The 19,873-nt window shown below is 45.6% G+C and overlaps 1 protein-coding gene across 2 annotated transcripts in view; it reads left to right on the forward strand.

Moving 5' to 3' along the window:
- The window catches only part of LOC115155794 (immunoglobulin superfamily member 3), a 97,273-nt gene extending 80,132 nt beyond the window's left edge, over window positions 1–17,141 (forward strand). For both annotated transcript variants that reach the window (XM_029702747.1, XM_029702748.1), the window contains exons 7-9: window positions 7,032–7,442; window positions 11,961–12,389; window positions 12,796–17,141. In XM_029702747.1, coding sequence (XP_029558607.1) covers window positions 7,032–7,442; window positions 11,961–12,389; window positions 12,796–13,046 — 1,091 coding nt within the window. In that variant the 3' untranslated portion in view covers window positions 13,047–17,141. The remainder of the gene's footprint in view (window positions 1–7,031; window positions 7,443–11,960; window positions 12,390–12,795) is intronic.
- The last annotated feature ends 2,732 nt before the right edge of the window (window positions 17,142–19,873 follow it).

The following is a 19,873-nucleotide window of genomic DNA, read 5'->3' on the forward strand; positions in this document are numbered from 1 at the left end:
TAGAACATGACAAAACCAAACAATGGTCAGTCACATAACACTCAGGAACAGGGCACACAAGAGACCACAAAGCAAACATCTCCCAACGGTTCATAGTCACTTCTCAACGGTTCAGTCATTTCCCAACGATTCATAGTCACTCCAACGGTTCATAGTCACTCCAACGGTTCATAGTCACTCCAACGGTTCATAGTCACTCCAACGGTTCATAGTCACTCCAACGGTTCATAGTCACTCCAACGGTTCATAGTCACTCCAACGATTCATGCTGAGCACACCAGACCACAACAAGAGAAAATACAATCACACCGGGCACCACAGAAAAGAGATGAGATATGGAGCTTCCCCAAAACCTACAATAACTCAACCCTAGTCTTCATGCAGATTTGCGGTGGGTAATTATGCACTGTAGCCCGCTGGCAAGGAAGTAACCCCCCAGCACGCTGGTAGATTCCACCAAGCCACGGATGTGCCCCCGAGACAACTGCTCAGTCCACAGACACCACACAAAAATAACAAACATTAAGAATGCCCAACATATTCCAAAATGAAACACGTCGCTAAGCCTATCAGGGGAAAAAGGCTATAGCTCCGGGTAGTAAGTTTCACTACCCTATCCAAATCTCCCACCGAGGTACACAGCTGATTGTACTCACCTCAGACCAATGTTACCACAGCGAGTAGAACAAGCGTTTTCAGGCTAGGCAGGACCTGGAAACTAACCAATGTACTCTCCAACGCAGCACACAAACAAACCAACCAAAGGCAACCAGTACTGAGCACCAAACTCAAACTAACAAACAAAGCACCTCAATTTAACATACCTCCACGTTTTCTCCCAAACACAAGTTCAAGATTCCGGATGAGCCCCCACTTGTTACGAACCGGCTCAGAGTTCGCAACAAAAGGGAGACAACGTGGAGACAAGGAGTATCAAAAATATATATTTATTCGATACCATAACTAGCACAACCAAAAACAAGGTGTCTGCATGGAGAGTCTCCCCAATGACTGTGGAAGAGGTGTCTTTATCCTGGGACACACCCGAGCCCAGGTGTTTCCCATCTAGCTGACGACCCTTCCAACTCCGCCCACCAGCATCCTAATAAGGAACAAGAGCAAAGAGAGAAATACAGCAGACAGAGTGGGAGGGTCGTCACATGGACATAAAGCGTTTTATGTTTACTGGCAGAGACCCACTTTCCCCTCACACACACACACATGGACCTACACATTGACCCACACACGCACGGACCCACGCACAGACCCACAGACGCACGGACCCACCCACACACGGACCCACCCACACACGCACAGACCCACAGACGCACGGACCCACCCACACACGGACCCACCCACACGCACAGACCCACACACGCACGGACCCACCCACACACGCACGGCTGCTTCTGGGGGGGGTCATTAATCAGTACCTAGAGTTCCCCTGCCCTGACCCCCCCTAGCCTCTCTCCCTCTCTGCTCGCCTTCCCTTTCCCTCCCTCTCTCCCTCTCCTTCCCTCTCTTCCTCCCTCGCCTCCCCCTTTCCAGTTAGGCCAGGCAGAGTCCAGTGATCAGTCTCTGAGACAGCGAGCAGGAGACAGAGGAGAATGGCAGCTGGGCGTGTGCAGATCCCCATAATTACCTCAATCTTAATGACATTGCGGCGGGAGTGTGAGATTGGGGGGGTAATCTCCTTTTGACACAAAAGGATCAGAGATGCATCGGCATCATTAGCATAGAAATTAGGCTCCCCATTATAGCAGAAGAAGAGAGGAACAGCGGCTCCTCAGCCAGAGTAGAGGCCCATCCCTCATCCCTCCCCAAAGGGAACCCGCTCCGACCTCTCCCCAGAGGCAGGGCTCCGGGCTGGGGGAGCAGCAGGGAGGAGTGACCCAGCTGGACTGAGCCGTCCTCGGGGATGAGAGTGTGTCTACGCCCTTGGTGTTGTACATCCATTCTGGGCTCAGCCTGTGGCTAGGCTAATGCTAACGGCGGAGCAGGCCGGGTTTAAGACGTTAAGCCTCCCTGAGTTGAAACCCAAGAGACCCCCCTCTGGTCTCAAATCCTCCCAGGAGAACTCTCCCTCTTTTCTTTTAGCTTCCCCACATCTCCCATGATCCCTCTTGCCTCATCTCTTTGCTGCTCCTCCTGATCTGCTCTCTTTATTTAATTCATCTACCTTTTCCATTCATCCTCTAATCCCCCATGTCCTCTCTCTCTTTCTCTCTGACTTATTTCTTGCCCACTGCCTCAGTGACACCTTTGAGGACTTTTATGCCTGAAATACTGAAACATATTTCACCAAAAGGCCTGTGTAGGTGGAGAGACAATAGCGGGCCATTAGGCTGAGTGGGGTCTAATCACATTTTCTCTGGCCCAAATTGCACCCAATTCCCTATATAATAGTCCAGTATTTTGACCAGGGCACATAGGGTTCTGGTGAAAAGTAGTGCACCATGTAGGTCATTTGGTGCCATTTGTGATGCATCCAATGTCCCTGGTGTCAAGCCTTTCAGATGAATGATCATAAAGCACCAAAATATGAACCAGAGAACCACAACACCTTCCTGTCGGAGTTCTTCATTGGAGCCTCATGAATATACATGAGCCTGTAGGTGAGCCTGCTGAATATTCATGTCCTGGCAGGTGATGAGACTGGCTGTCTGGATTATTTTTAGAAGGTTTCTTTGTTCTACATACTATTGAATACTGTACATCCCTATGGTCGGGCTGTGGACTGTAGTTGATAGCGTTTCATTGAGCTCAGGCGGGCGGTGTTCTGATTAGACGGGTAGAGAGTGATGGTTAGAGGTTGGAAAGATACTACAGAGCACAGCCTTAACAGTGCACTTTTCTTTCCTACCTCCTGGACCGTAAAATACTTCCCAAAATATGTTTTAATCTGTTCCCGCACTTGGTTCGGCAAATAAAGAACCGCTTCACAGAGTTGTGGCATGTAGAGTTGTGGCATATAGCTATGAGGAGAGTGAAGACGGAACGTGTGCATGTGTTGGGCATAAAGTTTTGTATTCCGGCCTGCGTTCTGGATGTGAATGGGGCTGTGTTTGTGGCCATTGTGTGCTTTACGCCACTGATAAATAAGGGGCTTTATCTGGGCTCGGCAGCACACTCTGCCATTAACACCTTCTGACGATAAATTGGACACACTCAGGGAAGGAAGAGAAAGGGGGTGGTTTCGATTAGCTTCTTAGAGAGCGTAAAAGTGTGTGCTCCTAACGATGCCACGTGCTCTGCACACTGCTAACAAACTCCAACCGCCACACACACACACACACACAGAATCTTGTTTCATTTTCCAACAAAGAGAAAACACTCACTCTGTTTTAAGTGAGTGAGGTTGAATGTTAATAAACTGGTCATTTAATCATGCCTGGCTATGGCAGTGCAGGGCTCTTTGGCAGTGTTTAATTTGGTCTGTTCCCTCACTGGGAGACCCAGCGGGACTGTCTAAGGTATTCTAGCCACACTCTCAGTAGCGTTTACTTCAAAGTTAACTTATAAAATGAGCATTTTCTCATCTATCATCTGGTATCTGATTAGCTCCCAATTCCCAGAATAGGCCCCTTTCACTGACCAGAGTATGGAGAGATAAGAATCATACAAAGGATCTCAGCAGTACTCACTATCTCTTGTACTGGTGAGAGATTACACAGAGCTGAGAGGGAGAGTAGAACAAATCTGAGCCTGTTGCACACACACACACACACACACTTTAAATACTTTATTTGAATCAACATATTACATCATGCACACACACTTTAAATACTTTATTTGAATCCACATTGCATCACACACACACACACACACACACACACACACACACACACACACACACACACACACACAGGCATAGGGCCTGGGTTTGAGTGACACACCAGCTAATGCAGAACATAGATGACAAGTGTTTCCAATTATGGATTTGTCTTACTTTGGGTTGGCACCTACGAGACTCATTAAAGAAACACACTCGCGCAGAACATGCAAACACAATTAACATAGACATTGACAGACTCGCTAAAACACACACAAACACACACAGAATCCAGCAGTAAACGGAACTGGCAATACCTATGCATGATGTATGGCCTTGTAACAGATGTGTAATTGAACAAATCTCTACATATATATGCTCTTTTCCCAAAGCATCAACACACACACACACACACACACACACACACACAAAACCCGGTCGATCCCTGCACATACACTGAGTGTACAAAACATTAGGAACACCGGCTCCTTGACATAGACTGACCAGGTAAAATCTATAATTCTTTATTGATGTCACTTGTTAAATCCACTTCAACCAGTGTAGATGAAGGGGAGGAGACAGGTTAAAGAAGGATTTTTAAGCCTTGAGACATGGATTGTGTATGTGTGCCATTCAGAGGGTGAATGGGGAAGACGCGTGTTCAGTGCCTTTGAAAGGGGTATGGTGGTAGGTGCCAGGCGCACCTGTTTGAGTGTGTCAAGAACTACAACGCTGCTGGGTTTGCTCAACAGTTTCCCATGTGTTTCAAGAATGGTCCACTAACCAAAGGACATCCAGCCAACTTGACACAACTATGGGAAGCATTAGAGTCAACATGGGCCAGCTTCCCTGTGGAACGCTTTCGTCACATTGTAGAGCCCATGCCCCGACAAATTGAGGCTGTTCTGAGGGCAAAGGGGAGGGGTGCAACTCAATATTAGGAAGGTATTCCTAATGTTTTGTACTCTCAGTGTACAGCATGCACGTCCTATTCCCAGTCCATGTACTCTACATCCTCATCCCCACAGCCCTGTTTTTTGCCTCAGTTCCTGTTGAAGACAAACGCATTTTAAATGTGGTTGGAACGTGCGCAAGTTTGTGTTTGTGGTCCTGGTGCGAAGTCTCTCCCCCACTCTCTCTGCAGTGTGAAAAGGTTTTCACTGGTCTTGTATTGAGCACCACTGTGTACTTCTTCCTATGAAGCTGAAGCCACGGGACCTGTTTCAGCACTCATAATGACTTAATGCCTTTTCTAATGGATTATAATGCACCATAATGGCCTTGAATGGCTGGTAATTGGTCAGGCTTTGAAGTTGAACAGGCCTTTTTGTAAACACTGGTCCAACACTGGTCCAAGGCAACAGGCTTATATCCCACCCACTCTCCTGTGTTTTCCAAATGGATTCAAACTTCAAATGGGGAAAAACAGCGAGGTGCTTTGTCCTGTGCCAATCCAATCCAGCACGGTTCCGCTCCAGGTGATTCCGAGGTAATTCTCTCCTGGATTCTGGAGGGTTGGTCGGTAATTCCGGCTGGAGTGGTTGTTGGGGTTGGGAGCGTTCAGAGCGGGTCTCTCTCCAGTGTGTAGCCAGCCGAAGATGACTCATTTCGGAACTCACTCAAGAGGCCATTGTGGAGAGGAAAGAGGGCTATGAAAATGCATCTTAGAGCACGGCCAAATGCTAGCTCTCTCTCACACACACACACACACACGCTCTGACCAGCCATGCACATTCACCAATCTGTGAGTAAGGGTGAAATTCTCTAGGCAGATGGTTGTGACTCCAGGCAGTCATTCCTATCAAAGCTCAGCACAGGCAAATGGGAGGGTGTGTGTGTGTGTGTGTGTGTGTGTGTATTTGTCCTATTTCATGCCCTAGTGTTCAAATGAGAATGGTGAATTAAATCTGTTCTCTTTTACATTGATTATAATGTACCTTTTCATGTGTGACCTAGTTAATGTTTTAGTTGATCAGTTAAGGGGTGTGTGTGTGTTTGTGTGTACACACGCTGTGTTTTCTCTCCTTTAAGCCTCCAACTGAGGCGCCGGTCGGTCACACTTGATGTACCTGTAGCTAATCCAATCTCACACTTGATGTCGCTTTAACCAATTCAGTCACAGCGCCCTGAGCCCCATCCTAACACTACCTCCCTGACATCATATTCTAGCAGTGCCTCCCTCCATATCTCCCTCTCTTCCTCCCTCTAACTCCCACAGGCCTCTTACGCCTCCTCCTCCTCATTTCTCCATCTTTTTCTCTTTTTCTCTCCCACAGCTCAGAATCCTTAATCTCTCCCTCTCTTTCTTTGCCTCTCTCGCTTTTAAACTGAGTCTTGCATACCCCTATTCCCTTCATCTTTCCCTCCTAAATATTTTCCTCTCACCCACCCAACTTATTAAAGGCCTATCTTTTTTTATTTATTTTTGTAATTTACACCCTTTTTCTCCACAATTTTGTGATATTCAATTGCGTTCTTGTCTCATCGCTGCAACTCTCCAACGGGCTCGGGAGGTGAAGGTTGAGTCATGAGCCCTCTGAAACATGACTCACCAAGCCACGCTTCTTAACACCCGCCCGCTTAACCCGGAAGCCAGCCGCACCAATGTCTCGGAGGAAACACCGTTCAACTGATGACCGAAGTCAGCCTGCAGGCGCCCGGCCTGCTACAAGGAGTCGCTAGAGTAGGATGAGCCAAGTTAAGCCCCCCCCCCGGGCCAAACCGTCCGCTAACCCAGACAACACTGGGCCAATTGTGCGCAGCCCTATGGGACTTCCGGTCACGGCTGGTTGTGACACAGCCTGGGATCGAACCCAGGTCTGTAGTGACGCCTCAAGCTTTGCAATGCAGTGCCTTAGACCACGGCGCCACTCGGGAGGCCCCGAGGCCTCTCTTTTCATCCCTCTCTGTCGTACACTGACAGCCTTCCCTTCCATCTCTCCCTGCCTGTCCTCCACCCACACACTAATATCCTCTCTTTTTCGGCAGGAAATGAAGACCGCCTCAACAAGTCTGTCACAAACAGAAATGACATTGTGTACCTGTCACCACCATTCACTTGTTTCTATAAACACTGAAATAACTGTTTCCTCTCTCTCCTCTTCCTCCCCCCACTACCTTCCTACCCTCCCTCTCTTCCCCCCTCTCTCTCCTCTTCCTCCCCCACTACCTTCCTACCCTCCCTCTCTTCCCCTCCCTCTCTTCCCCCCTCCATTCCTCTCCCCCCTGTCTCTCTCCCTCCTCTCCCTCTCCTCCACAGTGAGTAAGCTGCGGGTGCAGAAGACCAACCAATCCCTGGTCTACCTGGAGGACAGTCGTGTGCGCGTCAACTGCTCCGTGGCGTCCCAGACCAGCCAAGACTCCCAGCATGCCGTGCTCTGGTATGTGCGCCGTGCGGAGGGTGCCGAGGCCGATGAACTACTGCTGAGGATCGAGCGCTCGGGTGCGTTTGAATATGGCGCGTATGCGGACGAGGAGAGGTTGAGGCGACGAGTGCAGGCTGAGAGGCTGTCGCCACGGCTCTACGCGCTGACATTGAACAGGGCGGAGAGCAGCGACTCTGGGACGTACTACTGCCTGGTGGAGGAGTGGCTCACAGACCCAGACGGAGCCTGGTACAGACTGGCACGGGACTCCTCAGGATTCACACAGGTCCTAGTCAGACAACCAGGTGAGGACGGAGAGGAGGGAACAAGGGGAGGGATGATGGGAGGGATATAGAGATGAATGGGATGAAGCCTGGTACAGACTGGCACATGACTCCTCGAGCTTCACACAGGTCCTGGTACGACAACCAAGTGAAAACAGAGAGGAGGGATACTGGTACAAACTGGCACAGGACTCCAAACTCAGCCTTTACACACAGAAATCTTCCTAAGAGAAACAGCAAGAGCCCAGTGTCTCTCTCTGTAGTGGTTAGCAGCTGCTGTTCTCAACCCATGTGGTTCATTTATCTTCTGGCAGTGACCAGTTGTGCCCTCTCCCCCTGCCCTCAAGGTCGTCTCGCTCTGATGACCTCATCACCATCCACCTGCCCCAGGCAGAGCTCAGGTGGATGTGGTGGGTGTTGCCCTGGTGCCAAATGGGCAGAGCCTGGCAGAGCTGAGGGGCATAACCCACCTGCCCATAATAAGTCAATGCTGTGCCCCCACCGACACCAACTACACACAACCTCACCTCAGCCCCATGCCACCCTACCCACCGAACTGCTACCTTAATCCCCTCAAACCCAATGGCCCCAACCCTACCATGTACTATACAGACTTCCAAGCCCCCCTCCTGGGGCTGGGAGATAGATCTGATTCATTTCAATGTATGTTTTTGCATGATATTCCAAATGTCTGTACTGCAAGAGTCAAGTTGTTTTCCGTTTTTATGAGCGTTTATGTCTGCTTGTTGTCTTTTTGGTCTCGTCTCCTTCGCTCCTTCTGTGCTGTGTGCACCTTCCCATTTACACCATCTCGGCATATAATGACGAGATGCTCATATCTCCACTCTAACAATGGGAGGTGTCCGAAATGCGTGAAGGCAGAAACGTATTGGCCTTAATTTGGACCGATTTTGGTGAAAGTGAAACCTCTCGCTTCGCCTCTTCCTCTCCGTTTACACACACACCCCCCCAAGATCACTTCTTCCTTTCTGACAAGCGGTTTGGTCCAACAGAAACAGTCATATGGACACTGCAACAGAGACATTATTTTACTGTAATAGAGAAGTTAACCTTTCTAATGATACCCTTTTTATGTCTCAACTCCTGAAATTGCTCACAGAGCAGATGTTACTAAAACAGAAGTATCAATGGACATTGATTCTGGAGAATGAATGCTCAGTTTGTCGTGCACCCGCATTGGCGGTACCACATACCGCTAGCAGCATTTATCCAAAGACTGTTATACTAGCTGTCCAGTCTGTGTTTTATAAATGCGCAATAAGCATAAAACACAATTAGACAATGAATTGGCAATTTGTTCTCATTCTGAAAAATAAGGTAGGGCACTTGATTTCAACACCTGAACAAAGTGGACAGGCTGGCAATCGGAGATGGACAGAAGGGTATGTTCATAACAATTCAACTGTTCTGCCTTGTTGGCTTAACTTGAAATATAAAGATTAGCTGGCTACTCACTAGCATGTGGGCTTGTGCTTGAGAGATTGTTTATGAGACCTGTGTTAATTTTTCTAATGCCTGCAACAAGAAGATGGTCATTATTAGTGAATGTGCATTATGCATGTTTCTGGTTATAATTTTATGTTAAAGCCATTTGTATTGACATATTTAAAAGCCAGATCAGTGATTGCAAAAAGCAGGTTAAACTACACGGAACAAAAATAAACGTAACAAGGTGTTGGTCCCATGTTTCACGAGCTGAAATAAAATATCCCAGAAATGTTCCATGCGCACAAAAAGCTTATTTCTCAAAGGTTTTGTGCACAGATTTGTTTACACCCCTGTTAGTGAGCATTTCTCCGTGCCAAGATAATCCATCCACCTGACCAGTGTGGCATATCAAGAAGCTGATTAAACAGCATGATTGTTACACAGGTGCACCGTGTGCTGGGGACAATAAAAGGCCACTCTAAAATGCAGTTTTGTCACTGATGTCCACAGATGACTCAAGTTGAGGGAGCATGCAATTGGCATGCTGACTGCAGGAATGTCCACCAAAGCTGTTGTCAGAGAATTGAATGTGCATTTCTCTACCATAAGCCACCTCCAATGTCATTTTAGAGAATTTGGCAGTACGTTCAACCGGCCTCACAATCGCAGACCACATGTATGGCGCCGTGTGGGCGAGCGGTTTGCTGAGGTCAATGTTGTGAACAGAGTGCCCCATGGTGGCAGTGAGGTAATGGTATGGGAAGGTATAAGCTACTGACAACAAACACAATTGCATTTTATTGATGTCAGTTTGAATACACAGAGATACCGTGACGAGATCCTGAGGCCCATAGTCGTGCTATTCAACTCATGTTTCAGGGTCTAAGGCACTGCATCTCAGTGCTAGAGGCGTCGCTACAGACCCTGGTTCGATCCCGGGCTGTATCACAACCGGACGTGATCGGGAGTCCCATAGGGCGCCGCACAACTGGCCCAGCGTCGTCCAGGTTCGGGGAGGGTTTGGCCGGGTTAGGCCGTCATTGTAAAATAAGAATTTGTTCTTTAACTGATATGCCTAGTTAAATAAAGGTTAAATAAAATAAAAATATGTCCCAGTTCTTCGTGGCCTGCATACTCAGACATGTCACCCATTGAGCATATTTGAGATGCTCTGGATTGACGTGTACTACAGCGTGTTCCAGTTCCCACCAATATCCAGCAACTTCACACAGCCATTGAAGAGGAGTAGGACAACATTCCACAGGCCAATCATCAGCCTGATCAACTCTATGAGAAGGAGATGTCGTGCTGCATGAGGTAAATGGTGGTCACACCAGATACTGACTGGTTGTCTGATCCACGTCCCTACCTTTTTGTTTTGTTGGTAAGGTATCTGTGACCAACAGATCTATATCTGTATTCCTAGTCATGTGAAATCCATAGATTAGGGCCTAATGAATTTATTTCAATTGACTGATTTCCTTATATGAACTGTAACGAAGTAAAATCTTTTAAATTGTTGAATGTTGCTTTTTATATTTTTGTTCAGTATATTTTGATCAAATTAAGTACATTATTAGTGGGTCTTATGGTTGTGGAAGGATTCTATTTATTTCACAAGCCCTAAATTCATGACATTATTGCTGACTGTTTGAAATGCAGTGTATTTGACCTTTAATTGTACAACTAAGCTGATTTAGAGAAGAAAAAGATTGATATGTATATCGTGATTCGCCCATAAGTTAGAAAAATCGAGATATGATTTTTAGGCCATATCGCCTGCCCAATCACCTCCCCTCCACCCAGCTACCCCGCTATTACCCTCCTCTCTCTGACCCCCAAAGGAAGGTGACTGTTTATAGACAAACATGGCTACACCCTCCCCTAACATCTCTGAAAGCAATCTGTTGTGCCAGGGGTCCTATGAGTAGGGCATTGTAAATGCAGGGTGAAATGTGCGGGTGTCCGTGGCATCTGCCCAACTGCAACATCAGACAGAAGGCCTGGAGCTGGTCAGGGAGCAACAGCACTCATATGTTATTTTAGCAGGAAAGTGGACACTTCTTCCCCACATACAAGAATGCTGAAAAACACATTGCAGAAACATATCAGTTTCCTTCAAATGCACGCCCTTGTGCATGTGTGTATTCATGATTGTGTGTGCATGCATATCAGGGGCTCACTTTGTTTGTGTCTCACCTCTGTTTCCTTCAGGATCCCAAGGCTCACCAGGGGATTGGGTTATTATCAAACACCATATCAGGGAGTGCTCATTCCATATAGTTATACACGTACAGCTATATAAATATATAATGATGGGCTGCAAATTTACAGGCCTGATTTCCCAGGTGGCTGTTGGGAGGGTCTCATTAAGGTGCTAAAGAATGCAGTCACCCAGGAAGTCAAACAGAAATGGTTCAGAAGAAAAATGAAATGCCAGTTCTCCCCTTGTCTGTCTTCTTTCCCTCTGCTCTCTCCTTTTTAACAAGAAGAAACATTACAGACAGCCTGATCTAGCAGTCTTTTTAAGTTCAGTTCTTTTTACTTGTTCTAACTGGGTCAGTGTACAGGCCCTGTAGGAGTGTAGCCATCCCACACAGACACTCTCCCCCTGGGCTAGTAGCCTCGAAGAGGGAGGGAGGCCTGGGCCTGGAGCAGAACGGCAGACTGGAAAGGCCATGGACAGCTGGTGGGGCTAGTTACCCTATTAGACCATTTTTTTAGGATTTGGGGTTTTGGCATTTAAGGGTAGTTGGGCACGTAAAACTGACAATGAGAGATATTTTGCTATCGACTTGAGTTTATGATTGTGTTTTTGATTGTGTGTTGAACTTTTGAAGTATATAAGGATTTGAAGCACAGGTTTCTGTTTCAAGGCATGACAATTATTCTGCCCAAGAAATGAGCTTCAATTGGAATTTTCTTCTATTCCCCCCTCTCTCTTCCTCCACCCTTTCCTCACTCCCTTCCTCCACCCTTTCTTTCCTCCCTCCCTCCACCCTATATTTCCTCCCTCACTCCCTTCCTCCACCCTTTCTTTCCTCCCTCCCTCACTCCCCACCCCCCCTCTCTTCCTCACTCTCTCTGCAGAGGTGCGGTTGCAGGTGGAGGAGTCGGAGTCTAACATCACTGTGTCCCAGTCTGGTTCCATCCGGTTGGGCTGCAGCATCCCTTCCCAGTCCTCCCGAGACTCCCGCTTCTCCGTGTCCTGGTACGTGGAGCGCCCCGAGGAGGAAGATGAGGAAGAGGAAGACCAGTTGTGTGTGTTCTCCATTGGACACGATGCCGTGTTCGGGAACGGGAACTGTAGCCCCACCGAGGAGGCGGGGCCTAACTCACGTCTGCAGTTTGAGAGGACAACCTCTGACCTCTACAGCCTGACCATCCAGGGAGCACGGCCTGCTGACACAGGGCGCTACTACTGTCACGTGGAGGAGTGGCTGCTCAACCCCCGCAACGCCTGGTATCGCCTGGCGACCAACAACTCTGGTGTCACCATCGTCACCGTGATCCAGCAGGGTAAATCAATCAATCTAATGTTTATTTTTAATAGTGCTTTTTGAAATAAAACAGATGGTACCACATGGTGAATAACAATGGCCTGGGGCTACAAAAACAACATTTCGGATGCACTGCGTTTTTTTCCAACCCTGGCCAACCAACTCCTCTCATTTGTATCATTCTACAGATGGCATATGAGATCATTGGCTCGTGCTGATCTTACTGGTGATTCTGGTCTGAGTTAGTACTGACACAGTCACTATGACTATAGACTGCTATTAGTAGCATGCCAAAGAAACATCAAACTACACAATAATGGAATGCTTTCCATTGATGTCATTTTTTCATCCATATCGCACTCATCCAATTCTCTTCTTTCCCTTCTCTCTATCTTATCTCCATCTTTCTGTCTCCCTCCCCACAGTCTCCACACTGCAGTCGGTGGTGTGCTCCAATGACTCTCTCTTCTACTTTATCTTCTTCTACCCGTTCCCCATCTTCGGCATCCTCCTCATCGCCGTGCTCCTGGTGCGCTATAAGAGCCGTAGCCACAGCAAGTCCCAGGAGGGCAAGAACGGCGCCCCCTTACTGTGGATCAAAGAACCCCACCTCAGCTACTCGCCCACCTGCCTGGACCCACCCGCCCTCAGCCTGCACCCTGGCTCAGTGGAGTAAGGAAGCAACCCATAACCCTCCACCACCCCGTACTCATCGAGGATCCAACCAATACCACGCCAGGGAGGGTCTACTTCGGACCTCCACCTGACCAATCACTGCTGTGCCCAAGCTGTCAGTCAATCTGTTCGTCCATGTATAACCCCGCCCCCCCCGTGGTTGCCCCGGCTGTGCTGGCTGCCTGTCTGTGAGATACTCTGCAGCGGCCCTGTCGTGTGTGTCTGTGTGTGTGGAAGTGTGTGTTTGCGCCAAATGTGCAGCCGTGTGTGTGTTTGGAACTGTGAGTGTATGTATCTCTCGCTCTCATCTTCTCTTCGTCCAGTGAAAAACATAGCTATAGTTCTTTTTCTTTTTTTTATTCTGTTATTCAAAAGATGTCTGCTAGAATGATACAATCTGGGAACAAGAAAATGACTAGTCAAGGACCCTATATGGGCATACTGTTCTGTACTGAACTGAGGACGTAGTGAGGATGATAAGGAATCTCTCTCTCTGTGCTCGTTTGACTTAGCACTGAACTCAGATCAGTCCCTGCCTGGCCTTATACCTTGGTTACCATAGCGAGGGCCCTTTTCAGACTGACTCCAGAGCTGTGGACTAGACTGCCACAGAAACACACAGACAATTAGAAGAGATGTGTGCGTGACAATGTGAAAGTGTGTGTGTTCACCCACCTGTCTCCTCAGTGTGTTTGCCTTGGCAGACAGAGACAGACCTGGCGAGCCCATTGAACATTGCCAGACACTAGGCATCAGTGTGAATGCACACCTCTTCTCCTCCTCTCCAAACAGAGTGAGAACGAGGGAAAGAGAGAAGGAAGGAGGATAAATGAACATATTTTTGACATGAGGGATATTTCAGTGCCAAGAACTTATTCCAGGCTGTCCTCTGCAACAAATGTTTGAAGTTTAAAGGGGCGAGCAAAGCCGATTGGCTCCGAGGCACTCTGTAAATATGGCTGCCGACCCCATGCTGGGGGATTATAGGCCTTGTAGGCAGAAAGGGTGATTTTTACGCTTATGTTAAACCCGTTGAGTAGTTTCTGCATAAATGTATTGACACAGTGGAATTTATTGACTGAAATGAAATTCTCTGCCATTTCATACGCTGTCTGCTATTACTACCACATGCTGTCTTTAATAGACATGAATTAATGGGTACAAGCTGTGCAGCTCTTAGAAATTCCTGTAGAGGGGAGCTGAGCCACAAGACATATCATCGCTAGAGATGTGTGTAGAGGTTAAGTACATGCATATTAAAACACACACACATACACACAACCTGCTCTTTGGACGTGTAGAGAAAAGCATCCCCAAAAACAGATTACCAATACCAACACACCATGGGAATTAATATCAAGTCTGATTTTATTTGGATTTTTTGTACCTTCATTTATATATTTGTGTTATTTTATACTGTTTTGCATAGTTCATGTACATGTCTTTTTAAAATTCTCCAAGTACTGCTCTTCTACTTGTGTTGCCAGGCAACCACACCACACAGATACAACGTCATGAGAACACTGTGCTGTGTGTCCATAGTCACAGGCACTGAAATGTCGTAGATATAGAAATGCTAGATTAATTTGTTCTGCGCAGTCAGTGGCATCACATTGAAGATTTATGTTTTGGCCAGTGTGGAAACACTAACTAAATGCTCTATACCTGTATTGGAAACCTAGCAGCTTCACTATAGGATGTACAGTAGATTAACAGCGAGAGTCACAAAATGATCCACTTTAAGCTTTTGCTCGTCTTGTTTATTTATTGAAATGTACCGTGGCACCTAGTTAGGATGTGTGAGCTCCATAGAAATGCATTAGACTGCCATAGATGACTGGACCGAAGCCGGCCTCTCGTGGACTGTGGATGTTTCCCCCATGACCTACAGTACACATGGCAGAAGGGTTGGGAATCAGTCCCATTCCCATAGTATGGAACGGCCGGGAGAGGAAGTGTGACATTCCTGTTCCGTAAAATAACCCTTTCACTGCCAGACAGACTGCTGAAAGCTCTTGTCATTCTCTTCTCAATCGTGTCGAAATGTATATTGCATGACAATATTGCAGGAAGCGTTTTGATGTTTTGTAACCTTCAAACTTTTTAGCGTCGTGTTTGTGTGACCGAGCGATGCCAAGCCCTTCACTTCCTGTGCCAAGTGTCAGAGGGATCTAAAGAATAGGAAGTCACTTTGAACAGCAGATTTATGGGGGAGGGAGAACAACTTCTTGGATGTTTCTATTCTTTTCCATCTGCCATTCAAATCCTGAGAGAGCAGAAGGCCTCATCACCTGCATTGGTTGACTGCTATAGAACAATGCTTTCATGTGTGTATGTGTAGGTGTTTAGCTGTAGCACCAGGCTGTTAGCTAGTTAGGTCAGCAGCGCGATATTTACTTATTCGCTCTAGGCTAGATCTATCCATCATTGGGTTAATGTTGTTTTTAGCCAGTTGAAAGAGCGGTTCAAGCCAACTGTGCTCAACCCTGTCACGAACCCAAGACGCTAAGATAAGATCTGGTCCAACATCTGACCAGAGGTTGACCCTCATTTTTAAACTTCAACAGTTTTTCATTGGTTTTGCCACAATTCAGTCATAAGGAAATCAGCCAATCCCGGAGCAGCGGGCAGGATCTCTAAATCTAAACCAGGAAGTGGAGGGTGCGGCTTTGGTGTGTGATGTCACAGTGCCACAGTGCGTAATTGGAGCTGTGTTGTACTCTGAACGGTGTTTTTGTAGTAATCAACATCCCTAGACGAAATCCTAAATGCTCTCCAGACGTTCCGACAGTGTTGTAGCTGCGTTACGAGGGCTGCATGCAGTGACTGTGTGCTGGCTCCAGATTTAGCTGTAAAATAACTGTAGTGATGTGTTCAGTTCAGCCAGTGCTGCTTTTTTCCAGTGATGTATTTTTGTTATTTTTTTTATCTATGATAAATGATAGTGCACTGAAATGAAAAGGAAGGCCATAGCTTTTTTTAAACGCTTGTGTTTTTCGTGTATATGACATGTTTTTGTTGATTTTTATTCCGATATATATTCTATTGAATAGTAACCACTGCTATCATTCAAAAGGCACTTTGCTATTCTGTCAGTTTATTGCAATAAAAACATGTTCAGTGCAACCTTAGGTGTTGACATTCCTCCTGACCCTTCTACATATTTCCTTCTATAAACCTCCAGACATAGGCGCCTGAGCAATGGAGCAAACGGAACAGCTGACACTTTCAAAATAGGGGTACAAACTTGTTTTGCACCCCCACTTTTTGTAAACCAGAAAATGACCATGAATCATTGTTTAATTTGTCCTTTTCAACATTTTAAGCTAGTCTGTATTAAAACCAATCCATTTTAGATTTTAATGAACAGATGGCATTTTTCACCACCTCCCCCCTCGCCTCAAGATGAATGGTTTTGACCACTAAAGTTTTGCTTTGCTCCGGTGAGCATGCCAATTACACGCTCCCTCAACACTTGAGACATCTGTGGCATTGTGTTGTGACAAAACTGCACATTTTAGTGGCCTTTTGTCTCCGGTGCAATGATCATGCTGTTTGAACCGCTTCGTGATATGCCACACCTGTCCGGTAGATGAATTATCTTGACAAAAAGATCAAATGCTCACTAACAGGGGTGTAAACAAATTTGTGCACTAAATTTTACAGAAATAAGATTTTTGAGCGTATGGAACATTTCTGGGAACTTTTTTCATCTCATGAAACATGGGACCAGCACATCGAAATTTATGATAACGACAAATTAACCCTTTACACACGTGCTCATATACTGCTTGAAAATGTCACATTTGGACAAGTGGCTAAATTGTAATGCAGTGGCTATACAGTAACATGCTATACATGACGTCAGAGTTCAAGGTCGCCGCTTCACAGCTCTGTATGGGTTTTGACTGATAGCTGTTCTGAACTTGAGCCCCGCCCACGACAAGTTGCCCCCATTAATTGGGCAACTTTTGCAAATGTTTTGTTGTCTGAGTGAAGGAAATGCTGTAAATTAAGAGGACTCAATGTATTTTGAAAGATGAGACATTGAGGATTATAATAAAATACCACTTTAATGGCATTAAAGCAAACCAAACACCAGTGAGTCCAAATGTACATGAATGAATGATTAAATTAATTATTTTCGTGTCAAATCGCCAGTTGGCAACCCATCCCGTACGGGACTAATTGACACAAACATTACAATGATTCACAGGGATAATTGTGTTAATTCTTCTGGTGTTCAGTGCAATGCGCACCACTTCACATTTCCATATCATAAACCTTGTAATATACGGCGTCAACGTTTATAATCACTGTTTGATGTACAGTTACAAGATGACATGGCATTATACCCAGGGATATCCTGAACAGAATGAGCCTGTGTTTGTTGTATTGTAAAGGAAATTTGCCATGGAACACGCATCTGAATGCACTCATGGCTGTGGCAGTCACACAATTAATTCAGCAGGTGACTGTCAAGCAAATAACTGTCGGTCTCACAGTAATTGACCATTTTACATTTACATTTTAGTCATTTAGCAGACGCTCTTATCCAGAGCGACTTACAGTAGTGAATGCATACATTTCATACAATTTCATACATTTTTTTCCTGTGCTGGCCCCCCGTGGGAATCGAACCCACAACCCTGGTGTTGCAAACACCATGCTCTACCAACTGAGCTACAGGGCTGACCGTTAATTAACAAACACATTTAGCATCTCCTGGCTTCCACACGGCCTACAAGCCACTTGATGCAAACCTTTGGAACATCTACAGTTGAAGTCAGAAGTTTACATACACTTAGGTTGAAGTCATTAAAACTCGTTTTTCAACCACTCCACAAATTTCTTGTTAACAAACTATAGTTTTGGCAAGTCGGTTAGGACATTACTTTGTGCATGACACAAGTCATTTTTCCAACAATTGTTTACAGATTATTTCACTATCACAATTCCAGCAGGTCAGAAGTTAATAGGCTAAGTTGACTGTGCCTTTAAACAGCTTGGAACATTCCAGAAAATGATGTCATGGCTTTAGAAGCTTCTGATAGGCTAATTGACATCATTTGAGTCATCGGGGATGCAACTGTGTGCGTCCTTATCCAATTCCGAGGTGCATATTGAAGATATTGGAAGAACTGTCCACATTTACTTTGCCAGCCTACCAGATGAGTAGACCTAACGAACAGCAAAAGCACTAGCCTATGTCAATCTACTATCACCCATAGTACAAAAGTTGATATTCTACTCTGTGCGAGAAATAAATATTACAAACATAGTCTGGGACAACCACTAACAATGTGACTGACGCAACAGATCAGAACGTTTAGCTTAAAAATGTTGATAGCCTAATGGTTTATTTCTTCACATTATAAGCGCAGCAATACACACATAGCAGTAGGCTATATGCTCGAATGTTCCATTAGTGGGAAAACACCATTATAAAAAGTGAACGCAAATGCAATTATGCATGTAATGTTTTTATTATAAAGATGCAGTTTTATGATAAATGATCTTCCCTTAACGTAAAACTCGCACGCTGCGTATGTATGCCAGTTAGGCTCTACACCCCTTGTAAGGTGGATTAATGTGCTTAATTTTAAGAAGTTATTTGGCCACTTTAGTTGTGATACAAACCCTATCAAAACATATAGGACTATGATTTGAAAAAGTCGCAAAAGATATGTATTGTTTCTTGCCTTACGCTGGGCATTATTCACAAGTTCTAATATATAATTCACAAGTGAAAGGCTAATATTATCAGCCATCAGACTATTCTTGATTTAATCTTGTCGTTACATATACAAAATAATGTGTAATTTGTTTTGATTTAAAATGGACCATTATCATGCACCTGTCTTGAAACGGGAAAAAAAAGACATGTCATCTATACACTTAAATAGCAAATGGAAGGTTTTCCATTGGTTCATTTTCATGCCAGCCAGGTAGGTTATACTCCTGTTATAAAGATAAACATTGTGCTTAATATTAGGAAAGTTGAGATATATATAGTAGGCCTAGCCTATAGAAAGCTGATGGGATGTTCTTAATAGGCCATCACTCTTTTCTCACGCAACTACATAACCTATACAAATGTTGAGCAACATGAGCTCTCATTAAATGTTTGATTAGAGTACCAGGCAGTTAGCAAGTTTGGTAGGCTACTAATGACCATCAGCAGCATCAGAGTTTGGAGAAGTCTAATTACCGTGACTAAACGGTCAAGTGGAATTTGACTGCCTTCATGACTCGTGACCGCAGGTGTGGCAGTAATATGGTCAACAGCCCTACTCATGACTCCATGTGCACAAATTACGATCTGCTTCTCTGAATTGCCTTGTGAAAGCCTAACACCACTAAGATCATATTTTATAATTTAGCTGGTCATGTTGGCAATAGAACAAGCTTTCAAATGATGATCACCTGACCCAGGTTGCGATTTATAATGGACCGTTTTTTGATTGAGTAAACAACAGTAATTGTGTGATGGCGGTTATGCAAGGCTGTGTTCAAAACAACAAATGCGCTTGCTCTAGTTCCTCCACGACACAGCTAGGAGAGCTCAAAAAAGCAGCTCAAAAGTGCATTGAAAATATTTAGGGACTGTGCACACTTGAGGTGTGGCCACTTGAACCGTGTTGACATTGGCCGTTTTGAAGTGACTCACCCTATTTATTTGCATATCCGATTTGAATCTGTTATTTTTCCTGCAGTCTGAACATCTAAAAAGCACATGGAATTCAAGCCACATTTCAAATCCCCTTTGTAGGTGGTTTGAAGTCCAATACAAATCTGATTCTTGGCCACGGTCAAATCAGCTTCATT

Source organism: Salmo trutta, chromosome 20 (assembly GCF_901001165.1).
Source record: "Salmo trutta chromosome 20, fSalTru1.1, whole genome shotgun sequence".
In the NCBI taxonomy this organism is placed as follows: Eukaryota; Metazoa; Chordata; class Actinopteri; order Salmoniformes; family Salmonidae; genus Salmo; species Salmo trutta.